The sequence below is a fragment of the Cygnus atratus genome, chromosome 13 (assembly GCF_013377495.2).
Source record: "Cygnus atratus isolate AKBS03 ecotype Queensland, Australia chromosome 13, CAtr_DNAZoo_HiC_assembly, whole genome shotgun sequence".
NCBI classification, from domain to species: domain Eukaryota; kingdom Metazoa; phylum Chordata; class Aves; order Anseriformes; family Anatidae; genus Cygnus; species Cygnus atratus.
In genome coordinates this window covers 21,292,813-21,309,629 of record NC_066374.1, presented here as the reverse complement: position 1 = coordinate 21,309,629, position 16,817 = coordinate 21,292,813, and the positions used below count along the sequence as shown (strand labels likewise).

The 16,817-nt window shown below is 39.4% G+C and overlaps 1 protein-coding gene across 2 annotated transcripts; it reads right to left on the bottom strand.

Annotated features, from left to right (window-relative positions):
- Window positions 1-2,357: 2,357 nt before the first annotated feature.
- Window positions 2,358-14,842, bottom strand: ZC4H2 (zinc finger C4H2-type containing). Of its 2 annotated transcripts, XM_035541335.2 has the most exons (6): window positions 14,628-14,832; window positions 11,133-11,238; window positions 9,375-9,546; window positions 8,616-8,788; window positions 7,298-7,460; window positions 2,358-6,149 (listed from the first exon to the last, which is right to left on the bottom strand). In XM_035541335.2, the coding sequence occupies exons 1-6, from the start codon at window positions 14,671-14,673 to the stop codon at window positions 6,036-6,038; spliced, it is 774 nt and encodes a 257-aa protein (XP_035397228.1). In that variant the 5' UTR covers window positions 14,674-14,832; the 3' UTR covers window positions 2,358-6,035. The 2 variants fall into 2 exon arrangements, with proteins under 2 accessions (XP_035397228.1, XP_035397229.1); XM_035541336.1 differs by lacking the exon at window positions 11,133-11,238 and having other exon boundaries at window positions 14,628-14,842.
- Between the last annotated feature and the right edge of the window lie 1,975 nt (window positions 14,843-16,817).

The window sequence follows — 16,817 nt, the reverse complement described above, 5'->3', positions numbered from 1 at the left end:
GCTCGTCCTGTTTTCCTTAGCTATCCCCCTTATTTTGGGACAGCGGGACCTTCCCTTTATCTTCTTAATATACTCCCCGCTGCTATGCTACTGTCGTGCTGGCACGATCACTTTTGAATATGCAAGGTTAGTGGAATTTTCCACTGCAAAAAAACCACCTTCTATTGCAAAAACACAACTCTGTTTCTCACAACTCCCCCCTCTTCTTTTCTTACTCCTACTGTTGTTTTTGCACCTCTTCGCATCCCCCACCTTTAAGTTTTTCCAACATTAGGGCGCAATATTTTTCTTTGGATGTCACGGCCATGACAGATACACAATGCCGTTATTATTATAACAACAAATAGTTGTTTGAGCCAATTCCATTCAGGTAACCATGAAGTTAAGTTTCTCCCAACTGTTTCTAAATCCCCAGGAAGCGTCATCTTCAGCCGCTCTGTGTAGGATCTCTTTTTTTTTCCCCAGACATTTTTGAGATCAGTCAAATTTGTCCCGTTTGATCTACATGTATACAGCAACTAGCATTAATTACATGCATTAATTGCATGCTCCTCCTTGTGAGGCTAGTAATAAATCTAGTACCATTCGATTCTGGAGTACTATTTTTGACAAACTTGTTACCTTCCTTCGTAGTGCCTGGACTGCACCCAGAGTGTTATTTTCTAGGTCTTCAGTTAGAACTGAGATATTTACAATAGCTTTTTCTAATTCACTCACCCCTAACCAAGGTAAAAACCACCTTGCAAAACCGTGAAATGCCCCATTTCTTTTTACTAGAGGATCATCTGGAGTCCTCTTAATTCTGCATAGAGTCTTGGGGGGGCTTTGGCTTTGCAGGTCTTCAATAATAGTTACATTTGGAATTATTGCCCCCCAGGATGCAAGCTCCCTTCCATCCTAGGGGCAACATCTTCCTGGCTTGATTGCCACATAGCCAGTACCACCCCTTGCCATTTGGGATAGGCCGTTCGGTTACGGGATTCTCCTGTTGTATCTGGTGCGCGTTATGTATATTAGCATTCCCGTAGCTACCATACTCGGTACAGTACGGATAATTCCCTACTTCATGGATAACATTTCCACACCAGGGGTCAGTACTATTGTCCCGTGAGCTTCTATCAATGTCGTTTAAAAGGCACCTTTGATAACATGCTATGTTGTAGCCAGGATTATGGGTAGGGAGCTCAACTTCAAAATCTGTTCCTGCCCAGGACTGAGTATGATGCGTCGTTTTTAGAAATCTAGAGAATCCAGACACAGTTACTGCTGGTAACGGAATAGCAATCGGGGACAACGCCTCTTCAGTGTTTCTAGGCATCTGGGTGCAAATCCAACAATTGTTGCGAGACAGAACTCAAGAGATGTTCTGGATTAATTGGGAATGCTGATTTTCCCCCCCGTCCTATCACTAACCCATTACTTATATAAGCTTAAAATGCATCGTCTCTCTCTCTCTCTCTCTCTCTCTCTCCCCACCCCCTATAATAATTAAGAAAAACAATCAAAATCACAAACTAATAAGGATTCTTCTGGTGGGGATTAAATACCGCCCCTCCTCTTCCCCCCTCCTCCCCCCCTTTCTTTTTCTCCTTTGTTTCCTTTGAATGGTTCCTCCTAAGGAACAGCACGCCAGCCAAGCTGCTTCCAATGCAACACCCTCCTCAGAAGCAAAACGGTAGTCAACTGACCTGCTCTGTTGCTGAAGTCAGATAGACAACTGCTAGGCAACTCCCCGCCTCCCCCTGCCAACCACCCCCCAACACACACAGTATTTGCCCCTTGACTTAATTCTCAGGGGTCAGAATCCATCCTCAACGTGGACCAAAGAAACCTACTAGGATGTCGCTAGTTTCTTCTTCATCACCTGAAAAGAAGAGTCACACAGAGGTGGACCAATAGACTACCAAACCAAAAACCATCCCTGTACTTCAACTTTTCTCCACTCACCTTCCTGATCAAGGTTTAGCACTTCCATTTGCCATGCCAAGCCAAGGTCATGTGGGTGAGACCGAGAAGAAAGAACAAACAAACATGAAATCGGATGTCGTTTCTGTGACTGTTACGCAGATGCAGAGATCTTGGAGCCTAAGCACAAAGTGGTTTGTGTTCAAGAAATGTTACTGAGAAGTTTGGCTAGGTTAAAGTCTGTCTTGCTATTTCCTTTTCCTTTCTACTTTCTAGGCTCACAGGTATTTCTTTCCCCATATTTATGACCATAAAGTTTCTATGAAGGTATAACAGAATTGGGGCTAATTGCATACTGTAAAATTAGAGATCTGGGATTTGCCTTTCAGGATATGGCTGCTTCTCAGTAGCAAAAGCAAATAACAGTTGTGAAAATACTCTGCATGAAGAAAGCATGACATGTAACAAACATTTATTAAAAAGAACTGTACAGACAACTTTAACAGGTTACTCCTGGTCAGAAGAATAAAATATTTAGAACACAGAAGCCAGTGAAACTCCAGGTATTGCTAAAATATCTAAATGCTAAAATGGAAAACCCATGTCGGAGGACTTAGAAAACTGTAAAATAAGAGAAAGCACTTTCATTTATTTATTTAAAGTGCTAATAAAGTCTTGACTTCTTGGTTAGTCAGGTATTTAGAACAGCACCTCAATGGCTATTCTTTCACAAGCAGATTCTGTAACTTGAAGCCGTTGGCAGGTTCAGTCAGCCGCAAGTGTGCCATTTAGAAAGCTAAAGTTAAAATTCAGTAAGCGCAATTATAAGAATTTGGCTTTTCTCCACAGATAATGGTGTCCTTGGCACTAAAGTTTGAACAACTACTCAACCCTGACCTCGGTGTGATTATTTCTAAAGTCATTAAACACAGTACAATGCTCTCATCCTTTTAGTGTGATCTTATGGCGGGGCGGTGGCTTGTGAATTCTGTGCCACTTGGTTGCAAAAGAACAGGACTATACCATTTGAAGCAAGTGAGGAAGTAGGGAACAGCCCTGGAAACCACCTACAACAAAAAGAATCCAGTGATTCTGTTATCGTTTGATTACTCATTGAAAAGGGAATGACAAAGCCAGGGTCAAACCAGAGGTTAGTAATGTAAATGTCCTGTAAACTATTCAAGGCTTAAATAGCCTCTCAGCATCCACAACAGGGGTTTCTTTGTGGCTATCAAGAGAATCTAAGCTAAATAAGAATGAATTTAAGCCACGTGAAGAAATATCCTGAAAGAACTTTAGGTACAAAGGAAGAGGCCATTGTTGCTTCACAGTGCAGAAGTGCTATAGTTTTATAGTAAAAACTGTTCTTCAGACAGCTTCCTCCTCTGACTAACAGAACAAGGAATCAGTATTTCGTAATTATCTCTCAAGTCTCTTGAGAAAGGTGGCAGGGAGAAAAAGGGCCAAGGCTGTCACAAGAAGAGCTCTTCAGTTAACTTTCTTAATTAATCTGTGAGAGAAAATATTAATAGTTCCCTAAGAAAGATACTGCTTCCCCCCCCTCCCTATGCCCCCAGTATCCCTTATTAAATAATATGGATTTTGTCTCCTTGAAGTAGTTTGACTCATTCTCAGCAACACAAACTATTCATATGACTGAACTTCATAAAGGATGTGAAAACAGATTTCTAAACACTAGTATGTGATTGATACAAACACAGTATGTCATACACACATTTTTTTCTCTTTAAAAATATTAATAAAAAACTTGTTAAACATGAGGGCACTAAGGACTAGTTTAAAAAAAAAAAAGTAAAAATACAGAACTGTTATACAAAGTTAGGAAATGGTGTTTAGGAATGATGTTAGGAATCATTAAGCATGCTTCAGTTTAGAGCTCTAGAGATCTCCAAAGAAACAAAGAACCTGGCAAAGTAACAGCAAAGTAAGAACAGCTTGGACTAACCCCATCTATTTTGGGACTTTCAGGACTGTAAGTCAGTTCTACATATCTGTGCCTCTTCATGCACTACTTCATTGCGAGCCATTCACCCACTCTCCATTGTCACTACTTCTGAAACTTAGCAACATCTACCATAAAAGTATGCTGTTTCCATGCATGCAGTTTGGAGGAAAGAGTCCATATGCTGTTCTTTAACTCTGTGTATGTTTTCCTTTAAGCTCAGTAGGAATTGCTCTGAGTAGGATACACAGCATATGGCCTCTCTGACATTTAAAAACAGAACGCGGTATTTGCGTTGGAAACATGCAGAAGGATAGTTAGGGCACTACTGCCATCTGGTGAAGGGAGGACAGGGTCATGCTCTCCTCCATCATCACTCAGAGACTGAATCCCAGTAATGCAGCTCACAGAATCTGCTTTTTAACATGTTGTCAGGGGCACATAATCCATATTCTGCCTCTGCTGTTGACAGATGTTTATTAGGCTATCAAACGTTAAAATGGGAGAATACTGACTGAACTTGGCATAAATTATAAGGCTATATTCAATAAAATATTCATGTACTTTATGGATGAGTTTGGAAATTAATGGCAATGTGTGAGATTTGGACAGCAAAAGTGTTTTATGTGTATTTGTAGAGTCCACAGCATTTCACAAAGTTCTGACCAGAGACTTGGGGCTTCCTTGTCCTTCGTTTTTAACAAGCAAAATTCTCAATATATCCAATCTAGCATAATAGTAGAAGAAAACATGGGCTAAAAAGAGAGGCTGAATGCAAACAGGCAGTCCCTGTCTCCTGAACTTAGTGAAAAGAATATATAATACTTAAGATCAGTTTAGTCAACAAAGTTGGTGACAAAACTGGAATTAGAAATGAGTAAGTCTGAAGGCCCTGTTCTGTAGTTGGGTCACTGCCACCCTCCCTGTTGGAGAAACTGCAGCTGCATGAGATGAAATAGGGAAGACAGAGATAAAGGGAGGGGTCTGCAGGATCCTCTAATTGGGGTTCTTTTGTCACACATGCAGAGCAAGAAAAAAAAAACAGGATGAAAAACTAACTTCATAATGGCTTATTAAAAGATACAACAATAGGAAGTTTTGGTCAGGGAGAAAAACAACCCCCCCCCAAAAAAAAGGAAGCAAAAAAAAAAACCAGGCAGTTCTAGTGAAATACATCGTTTTTTAGTCGACACTGTTCCCAGCGCATGTTATTAAACTTCCCTGTGATCCAACAGATGATACGTCTGCCAAAGATTTCTGCTATAGGAACCAGGAAGGGGAGACGTGCAGAATGGCTGCTGTTGTAGTCTGTGGACATAGAGGTTTGGGGTATTTGATGCATGTTTCCTAGAGAACTACAGTGAGCTTGTTTGCCCTAGAGCCTAGGAGGACTACTAATGTATTAATTTAAACCTTATATTTAAATCAATTAGTCTTCTGACTGCTGAAAATAATATCACATTAAGATGTTAAAGATGACACAAATTATGTCATTTTTAGTACTTCACACACAGACTATAACTGGATCCCTCCTCCAAATTTTAAGACAAATTTGATGGAATGATACAATCAAACTCCAGTAAATCAAAATTCACTTGTGTCCTTAATACACTGATTTCTTGTATAAACCATTTCTTTTTTTTCCTGAACATGTCCCATATTAAAAAAAAAAAAAGTGCTACTTGATACCCAAGCCTACACAATCGTACCAGCATGGAAAACAAATTGTTCTTTAGTGAAACAAACAGATTTTTCTGCATTTCAAATAGTATCCTGTTATCAGAAAATAGGAAAATAAGAATAATCTATTAGTAACATCTGTTTTTAAAAATACATAAAAGCATTTGTAGTAATCACATTTGGCCAGTAGGTGTAGTCTGGCATTTAGGATACCTGCATAAGAATTCTGTGTTGCTTATGAGTCCAAAAGATGGAATGACTGAAATGTTAAATTGTAGCACCATTAGTACTTATTTTCTTAAAACTAAATCCTAAGGACCAGAAGGAAATTAAGACAGGACAGGAACATTGTGCTTACATTGCATTGGATAGAAAACAATGGGTTGGTCATACTTGAGTCTGCACTTCAGTAAAGTCTGGCCAAATTTACAGTTCTACTGGAAGGGTACTGGAAGAGGTCACATTTTGCTCGTCAGTCTTCTGGGTTTCATTCGTCCTGTTTCCTCTTGGGCTTTTTGGGATTCCGAGATCGGCTCTTTGCTTTGCAGAGTGGACATATGGGTGCATTCCGATGAATTTGCTGGTGACACGATAAACATGCCTGAAACGCGACATTGCAGCCTTTTGTTATAAACATTTAAGTGGCATTGATACATGGGTTATTGAGTATCAATACTGAAAAAAATAACCAAGACAAGACTTCTTGCCTTTAAGGGCAAACCAATGCTAAATTTTATATCCAGGTGTCTAGACTGTACAGTAACTTCAGGCCAAAGGAAAAAGTAACGAATCTCATTGTATTTAAACTACAGTTCAGCAAACACATGGTTCAGGCCTGTATCAATAATCTCAGAATTAAATTCCATTTCATTTTAAGCTTTCCATGTGCTTTAAAGATGTCTACAAGGGTAATAGCTCACTGAGTCAGAGAAGTTATAGTGAAGTCTGACTGCAATTTCACAGCATTCAAGGCAGAGAGGGTGATTAGATTAATTCTACATATTTAACACAAGATACAGCACTCTACCCTTTTGTTCCATACTCAGCCTCGAACTTCCATTTGACTGACGTGTATTGCTCTCAGAAAGGATTTTTGCTGACCTAACTCTAGATAGTAAAACATAACTATGAAATGTACTTACCTCAGTTTGCCTTCCTACTCCGTGAATCTTTGAAACTAGGGTGGGATGGATAGTATGCAATTACTTTTCTGTTTCTACTAACTACAGAAAGAGCTGAGTATAACTGTTCAAAGTAGTACACCTCACTTAAGTGCTTACAGTTAGGTTGAACTAATCCATACATTAATCTTGATTTGAAGATACCAAGAAGTACAGAATCAATCACCTTCTGTGGTAATTTCTACCATGAATAGTTATATTTCCTCATAAAATATGTGCATTGCTTCTGATATGTATCCATTGTGGATTACCTCCCAGCTATTGGTCTTTCTTTTACCCAGCATCTTTCTTCCATGCCTTTCTCTCACATGAAACACAAAATGAGTGAGAATTGCCTGCATCTCTATGGAGATTCTAAGGGCATAAAGGAGTCAAAATAAAGCCTTGTCAACCCTTGATGACTGGTGCTACTAGTTTAAGTCTGCTGGGATTGCTTTTGATATGAACTGCAGAAAAAAAATCAGAATCAGGACGCATCATTTTTACTTTTTGTAAATACTGATCAATTTTATAAACATTGTATATTTCAATGACAGAAGAGAAAAAACAGCACATTCCATCTCCTGACCTTCATTGGAGGTGGCTGTTGTCTGAAAGTTGCTGTCTGTCTGGTATCTTGTTTCCTAGCCACTTGCAGCTGTTGGGCAGCTGCTGCAGCTGCAGCCAGAGACTCTGGAATGGGAGGCTCCTGTGGTTCTGTCTGCCATTCTGCTTTCTGCTTTTCAAAGTAGCTAGACCAAAAAAAAAATTTTAAATAAAAATAAAAAAATAAACACCTTTTGGACTATTTCATTATTTTTAAGGGATAATTTGTGTTAAAATATAATGGACCATATTTCTTTATCACATTTCCCCATTAGAGTCAAATTGCCTACATTTAGACACCTTTTGGACTAATTCTTAAATAGAGTTGCTGGTATTTTCCTCTACATTTGAGCACATCAGACAGATTTCAGAAGAATGGAAATGATTGTTAGCTTCTAAGGCATCTTGATTTACAACTAAATATAAAACTAATAGGCTAGAAAATATATAGTGTACATACTTAATCTTTAACAGCTTTAGATGTACCACTGTCAAACTCTCTATTTCTATATTTTATTCTGTTAATATTTTTAATGCAATAGATTTATACATTTCTTTGTAGTGTCAAGCTGCTTTGAGCGGAAAACTGCATTTCTGAAGGAATCCAGAGAAATCTTGAAAACTGTGTGTCAGTTAAAGTGATGCCAAATGTGCAGGGCATTAAGAAATGTAGTTTTCTTAAAACATCAATTGCATTTAAAACTGATCTGTTAAACAAAGGACACTGTTCTTTGAATAGTAGCTAATTCTGCTGCCTTCTAGGTTACGCCTTGAAAAATGAAACTGAGGTCATTATCCAAATCTATTCCACATCTAGGGTAAACTTTTAGTTTTTATGGTCACAGGTAGATGTCTAAATGGCACTGCCATGTGCATGCAGCAAAAAAGAAAAAATATGACTAGCAGTACCACAAACCAATTGAAGAATAATTGCTTTGTATGCCTTTCTTGTATTGTCTTCTCTCTCTGCTAAACAAGCAAAAAAAACATGAAAAAAATACCTTGTTAGAAAAAACAATATACAATATAAAATCTAGAGAAACAAACTCTTGAATTTTTACATATCATATGTAGAGTTTGCAGTTTGGAATAATCTAACTTCCAACAAATTCAAATAATGTTATCAAATACATGTGCTCCCACATCTCTTTTCTGATAACTTTTTCTTTTCATGCATACCTCTTAAGTTCTTTCTTCCACCTACCAAACAAAGTAGAATGACAAAACCAAAGAATAAAATTAAGAGCTAGATTATTATATTATAAATATAAACCCAGATAATGTTTGCTTTGGAGACTTACTCAAGGGACAGTTTCTCTTCCTCCTCACACAGATCTGGCAGCCTCTGCAAGCCCAGAGTCATCCGCAGAGCATCTACATGCTCCTTCAGGGGTTTGTACTCCTCGTGCAGGCGACGAGTAGATTCCAAGAGCTTGTTGAGATCATTCTCAGATTGCTTGATAGTGTTCTCCATCTGAAATAGATTCCCTTATAATTAATTAATTTTAATTGTATTAATTTCCTTCTGGCTGGTGCTTCTTACTGTACTCTGGTAATGTTTGGTGGTTCTACTCAGTGATGAAGGTAAACTCTTGCTAAGAACTTCATAAATATCATGTTTTCCCCAAATCCCTTTTCTTCAGAAAAAACACAAAACATAAAAACCAAACCAAAACAAAAAGCAATCAAAAGTCCCAGCTAGCTGCCTTCAGCTGCTGGATGAGAAGAGACTAACAGGAAGAATGGTTTTCTATGGGACTGTCAGAATGATGTTACTATGACTAATGGTGAGGTCGTAGCTAGAATGGGCTTGGCAATCTAACCCCTTGGTCCAAATGCTTTCTAAGCTCACATTACAAAATATCCCACCTTTCACAGACAGGAAAAAAACAATTAGCATGAAGTAAATTTAATTGGCACTTTTTGTAGGATCCTAGGATGGTGTTGTAAAGTCCAGATTATTCAGCCAATCATAGTTCATTGATGTGTGCAATTCCACAACCTGTGGCTTGATTCATATACAACTGTCTTAGACTGCCTGCAGCTGGACTGTTGCATACCACATTAATATCAGCATGGATCAGACGCAGCTCCTCCACATGGGCCATCTTCTCTTGCAGCAGCAGGTCCATTTCCTGTTTGTATTCTTTCAGGTGCCTCTCCTCAGACTCCAAAGCTTCAAATTCTGCTTTCAGTCGCGCCTTTATTTTTTCCATCTGCAAAGTCTTATTCCTGGATCCCAGTGATAATTACAAATATAGAGGGACAACAGTAAGTCACTGCAAAATATTTGTCAAGGTGTCACTTTATAGATGAATAGATGGAAGAAGTAGGTAGCAGTAATAGGCAAGGATGAAACTACGTATGCCTGAAAAAACATAAGGTGCAATGACAGAACTGAATTCTAATCCCAGCTCTTTTGCTGAGCATTTCTAATGTATGAGATTATATCAAACTTTCATATACAGAATTATGAAACGAAGAGTACATTGTAAAAATGTAACAGTTACTGCAGATTCAGAGAATTTGTACTAAGAGTTCTACTGTATCAATTTACTGAGATTAAAACCTAGTTCCAAAGTAGAGAAATCCAGAAAATATGAAAGGTTTTGAACAGGATTCGGAGATACATAAAATTAAATGGAAATTACTATAATATTCTATACATTGACTACCACTATGTGGACAGTAATTTGAACTGCTACAATGCTAACTTCAAGTTCAGATTAAAGAAAATTCCAGAGCAATGACATGTCAGAGTAGTAAAAACTCAAGATGACATTCACCACCAACATCCCATTTGTAGGTACACCATGACAAGTTCTTGGTTCTTTGCTAAAATCTTGTACCTTTCACATATTTGTAAATGTTTCTACCAATGTCCTGCATTCTAATTTAAAAAAAAAAAGTGCCAATCTGTCATTCCATTGCAAAAGTGTTTAGAAACCCAGTCCATTTCTCTCTCTTCAAAGCTGACAATTAAGGGGTGTGAGTTTCAGTCATCAGACAGCTTTAAGCAGCAGAACAGTCTACTGCTCTTGTGATTCAGCAGTTGTACTAGTCATTGAACAGACCAAACAAACTGTTCTTGTTCCTGGTCTTGTTTCTGTGATTCTGTGATTTAGTTAACCAAGAAGTCTTAGTTATTTTTCCTGTACTTTAGGTTAGAATATGATATGCCATAACCCAGGTGTCAACAACACTTAAATGTTTATAACAAGAACCTGCAATGTCACATTTCAGGTATTTGTACAGTACCACCTCTGGCCTTCCTTGTTATACTTGGCTTTAACAGGGTTACTGTTTTCTCTTGCTCCAACCAAGATTCCCAAAGAAATTTTAGAGCTAGCCTGAGGACTCTTCTTTAAAGTATATGGCAAGTGTCTGTATAGAGTCTATTCTTGCTTCCGTTTGTCTGGATCTTGCCTGTCACCCTCCCTCTTGGGAAGACTCGCATGTGCCTTTGAATCCTTTGTTCCTGTTTTCCAAATCAGTCTCAATGAGTGCAGTAACCGCTTATGCCCCAGGTTTTGTTAATCCTTTTACTGGCTGCCTCAGACATCACTGGCATAGGGAACTGGCACAACAGTCTTCCACCATTTGCTGAAGAGAATGGCAGAAAGCTGGGTCAGTCCCTGGGACAACTAACTCTCATTATCTATTTCAAGAATTATAGCCAAAGTTGTTCTCTCTCTCACTTCAGGAGCTTATAAAGCTACAAGAAATAAAAACAGTATCATAAATAACTTCTCCGATATGTGTTCAGAACTAAGAGGGAGTTGGTTCTCCCCCTCTGTTCTGACCCCGCGAGACCCCACCTGTAGTACAGCATCCAGCTCTGGGGCCCCCAGCACGAGAAAGATGTGGACCTGTTAGAGCCGGACCAGAGGAGGACCATAAAAGTTATCAGATGGCTGGAACGTCCTAGAATCACAGAATATCCCCAGATGAAAGGAACCCACAAGGATCATTGAGCCCAACTCCTGGCTCCACACAGGACCAGCCAAAAATCAGACCATATGTTTGAGAGTGTTGTCCAAATGCTTCTTGAACTCTGGCAAGCTTTCCTAATGTCCAACCAGAACTGGCCCTATCCCAGCTCCATGCCCTTCCCTCGGGTCCTGTCACTGTCACCAGAGAGAAGAGATCAGCGCCTGCCCCTCTGCTCCCCTTGAGAAGAAGCTGTAGGCTGCAATGAGGTTGTCCCTCAGTCTCAGTACTCACTAGTCTGAACAGTATTTACTAGTCCGAACATGAATATTGGACTTAAACCAGTAAAAGAGATCATCTCTGTCTTCTATTTTAAATGTGGCAATATCCCACTAAAAAGTATCCTCCAACCATCTACTCCTGTTTTCATCAAGCCTCATTGCTTCCATATACTTAGCAATAGCAGCTTTGATTACTGAAACTGGGAGTACTTGTCCCCAGTTTTATCCCTGTTTCCTCTCTTGTATTTATGGAATGTATTCACCCAAGACAATGGAAAAAGATCACTTTCCTCACTGTTACTAGTCACTGGCCTCTGTGCTCTGCCAAATTGCCACAACGAATGCATTGCAGGGGATTGTTTCAGACCAAATGATTAGCTTTTGGTATAGGAAAGAAAAAGTGCATACAAATTAGAACTCTCTGTTAGCATCAGGCAACATGCTGTGATGTTTTGAAACAAAAACTGCAGTTGTGATTTCTACACTGCCTAATGAATTCTGCCCTCGTGTTCTTTGCCCTTCTGTTTAAGTTCTTAGACTGCAATGGTAACAGTAGTCGCTAAGTGACTACTTAATGCCACAGTAGGGCATTAAGCAGTGAAACTAGCATCTGTCATGGGTAAGTTCACTCTCATTCTCTTTGATCTCCTCCCAGTTAGAACACTGAGGTCCAGTCTTTATGTATTTGCTTAATTTTACAACTAGGGTTAGTTCTGTGAAACTACTCAATGCATATCAATAAGCATGTGCAGATACTTTTGGATTACTGGCACATATATACATTTACTGACAACAGCAATTCCATTGGCTACAAATTATGTATTTTTTTTATCTATGTATACAAGTTTTGAGAATCATATTCCAGAATTCCATCAAAAACCCAGCTGAGCTGCCTTTAATAAATGATAGAGTGCAGCTACAGAAATTGGCAACTTCTTTGATTTTAATTGTGAGGGCTTTTTTTTTTTTCCTTTGCCTGTACAATAGTACATGGAATGCAGATTAAAATAAAGCCTGCCAGATCCATCAAAGGTGTGTTTGCTCTGTAAAGATAAGGGTTTCTTATAGCAATTTTGAATGATATTTTTTTCATAGAATTAAAAGACATTTTAAATAGGTAGTTTATCTGACCACATTTTGTGAAAGGAGACTCAAAATTGACATGAATGCTGCAAGCAGGATTTGTTTTTGATTTTTTAAATTAAAATATATTCAAGCAAATTTCTTGATACCTCATTGCACAATAAAGGTAATAATGTCACCTTTACAGTACCTTATACCATAAACTAATATAAAAAATGTCTTAATTACAGTTTAAATGTCCCATTTGAATATATTGTCATAAAATTGAATACACCATAAATTTCCAAATACAGGGTACCACTTTCTCTGGAAAGATAATTTAATGAGATATTTAAAGTCAGTGTTAGAATATTTGGACCTCAAACTGTAATAGGCCATATTTAGATCTGTATTTTAAAGGAGCCTGTCCAATAATAGTTCCATAGAAAAGTGTTGTTCTTATTCTGAAAAGCATGTGTTATTCCATCTCTTTCTACATGTAGTTTTGGGATGTTAGATAAATTTTTTTGCCTGATCTTTGTTCATCTTCATGATATCGAGTGAAGAGGGCCAAGGCCCATACATTGCTGCCTAATTCACCTCTTTCCACAGGTCAAGTGTGCTTGCTAGAGGTGCTGTTAACAGCCAGAAAGATGTCTCTGCAGCCATCTGCGTGCAGGGCCAAGCAGCAGCACCTTTGTCCCCTGCCTCTCCTGCAAATATCCCCACTGATAGCCTGTCTTCAGCTGCCATGCCCCAAAACACTTCCTTCCACTCTGGGGTTACCCACCACCTCACCTTTCAGCTCCTGGCTACATACCAAATCACTTTCTTTGTAATGCATTCTGGCTTTTGGATGCATGAATTCCTGCTAAATATAGACAGCTCAGGCCCTATCCTGAATATCAGTGTCCTATGTCAAAGAGTGAAAATGTCCTACCTAAAGCTCAGAAAAACACATACCCCCAACACGGGCACATACGGTGCCGTTCATTGTTTATGACTCCCCCTCTTTCAAGGCATTCTGCAATTCACCATACAAAGAACACTATATGCAAATTCTTCATGTGTTGTGTTGCACAGAACAGGAGAGAGACAGCTGCCTGCCTTGTGGCAGATTCTCAAGATGATGGAAGAAAAAGCCAATGCTGTTGTGTCCCCATCCATCACCACCAGCACTCTGTCACCCCAGTACATGTGGCCCTGCTCACCACTTCAGGGTGGTGGCCAGAAACAGCAGGTAGAAAGACTCTTTGCTCTCCCTGCCCACTTTAGCCATCTTTCTGCCTCTGGGTAGAGGGCCGTGTCTCTGCCCAGGGAAGGGAGAGTAGAAAGAAACCAGGTAAACACTGGCTGCATCACTGGCTCAGCTGCTCCCCTCTCCTAGCACACGCACAAATTCCACACTCCCTCGCAGGCCGCAATCCCAGCTAAAGCTGACTGCCAGCACTGACTGCCCGGGGAGATCGGCCACCCTGGCAGTTGAGCAGCCACACATCCTCCCATTGGTCTCTGCCTGGCTGTGCCCAGACATCCATGTCCTGCTCAGACACTTAAACATGCCACTCTCAGGGGCACATCCATCCTTGGCTTTTGCTGTCATGCTCTGTTTGCTTTTTGCCCTTCCTTTCCCAGCTTGTTAAGGTTCCTGCCAGGGAATGATGGGAGTGGGCAAGGCAAAATAATAGATTTATGACAGAGCGACTCAGGAATGAGAAATAATACTTCAAAGAGCTTAAAAGAAAACACCTGCAGCCCAACACCACCCCCACACTCTTCCCTCTCGTGTTACGGTGTCACTGAGTTAATTCTCTGGAAATGTATGACCATCACAGCCCCTTGCTGCACCTTCTGCTGATACTTCCCGGTTGCAGATGCTGTTTCCCTATTTAGAAAAATGTAATTTCAGCTCTTATCATAAAGCCCAGGGGTGGTTTGCTTTCCCTCAGGAGCACAATAGCTACTTTCAGATCGATGCAACTCCTCCACTCCCCTGAGAAAGCTGTTTCATGTAACTGATGTGGCACAAAGCAAACGTACCTGATCTCCTTGATGCTCTCGAGTTTGCACATAATTTCTTGCTCATCTGCCATGCTGATTTAAACCTCCCGATTTAAACCTCCTGTGAAACGTACAAAATGCCAGGGAAAACAAAAACAAAAACAACAACAACAACAAAAAACCAACAATCATACAATAGACACAATGTAGTCACCCCCTCCGAGCATATGGTCTCTGAGCCTGTGCAGTAGGCTCTAGTGGGAGCTATGGGACTTAGAGTCCAGCTTCCTATTTCTGACTAGGCAGATAGTCAGCAGAAAAACTACAACACCCACAAGGCAGAGCACAGCTTTCCTGCCCTTTTTCCTGCAACTACATTTTGAATCAATTTGTCACACCTAATGTCAAAGGTTGTTAGGAATGCAAAGAGAGCAAAAGGTGACCTCCTGAGGTCTATGCAATAATTAGCATTTCATTAAATCATTAGAATTATGGAATAAGCACTAAGATCATTGGATGTGTTTGTGATTTTGATGTAAAACATAAAAACATGCTGTAGCCGTTACTACTACCATGCTGTTTTCTTGTAGGTACTCTGAGTGATGAGGAGTGCATATGGAGTTCAGAAGAGATACATTTTGTTCTTTAGGATTTTCATTTTTATTTCTGTCACTATACATAGCAGTCTTAGTTTTGAAAAGAATAACAATGCAAATAAAACAGCTAAATTGAGAAAAGTGACCATTTGCCATACTAAGGACATTCTAGCCACGAATATCAGAGCACTTCGCTTTTTCACATGTTGGTGAATAGAGTCACTGTCATTCCTCAGACAGGCAATTATTTTTCTTCAGCTTCTGTAGTGTATTAAGCATTGTTTTTTAAGTTATGAAGATAACAGTTATATCTCAACACTTTGGAAGGTCAAAAGAAATAGCGCTTGCTACCTTTGGAAATGACGTGCATTGTCTGAACCAAATACAGAGAACCTGATGAGAAACCAGCCATGAAAATGAAAGCAAACAAGAAAACTGCAAAATGCTCTGTATTACAAAAGAGATTTAGGCTTGTAGAAGGGAATGTGACAGGCTAACATTCCCTCTACCTTCTTCTGAGTTCTTGTCAGGAAGGAAGAATAGGCTTAAATTCCTGAATTCTGCTACCCAGCCAGTCTCCAAATAATTTATGCTAGTATATACCTCTCCTGCCCTGCCCTGCACTGCTTAACAAAGATGTTTAAGCAAACCTTTTGTAACTGAGGCAGCAAATGTTTGTCAGTGGGATTTTTTTCTTCTTATGCAAATTACGTTGAATAATCAATGTTATGTGATGCAGATCAGACCCTGTTTCAGGCAGTGTGAGAAGCTGAGAAGCTGAAACTCTCTTCACTGGAGATGCAGTTTGGCCTTTTTTTTTTTTCTTTTTTTTTTTCTCTGCTTTCACTGATCAGTGGGAATGAGCAATCCGGCAAATCAAGTCAGTCATAAAAACTTCAGAACTCATGGATGATATCAGAACCAGTGCACTGCAGCTTCCTGCTTATTTTTTCCTAATATTAATATATCTAGTCATCTTTTTAAATGCTTTTAGTTTCTAGTGAAGTAAATGGGGATTTGGAATGACCAAAGACTCCAGTTTCAGATCTCCATTTATTTAAAAATAGCAAAAATTATTGGTTTTCATTAAGCACAGGTAAGCAGAATATTTTTTTCTCTTTGGTTTACCTGCGTTCTGCAACTTGGTCTTTAATATTCTCTTGTCCTCTGTGACAGTATGTTTTCTCTGAGTGATTTTGCCGCTGCTTCTATTTACACTGCTGTCCTTGGCCTGCTTTGGAGCAGGGACCCCGTTTTTATACTCACCTGTGAAGTAATATCAATTTACATGAAGTCATAAAAACAACACAAAGCTCAGAATGTCATGCGTTATTGCAATAGCTGCTAACTGAACTCAGACAATCCAAGTAAAATAGCTGGTTCTGAGCTAAAAATTGATCTTAGAATCTCTTCAGGTGCCACAGTTCCCAGAATTTTATATGGAGTATGTATGTAGTACAATGGCCTTAAGGTGCTGCGATTCACTTTTACCAATTTTCTACCCATGTTCTTTTTTTGCAAGGAAGTTATAAAATGAAGTGTGGGGAGACTTGGATGATAGTGATGGAGTTGGAAGAAATAAAAATCCAGAGAACAAACTTCAGAGCTGAGCTGTTATGACTGAGGTTTGTCC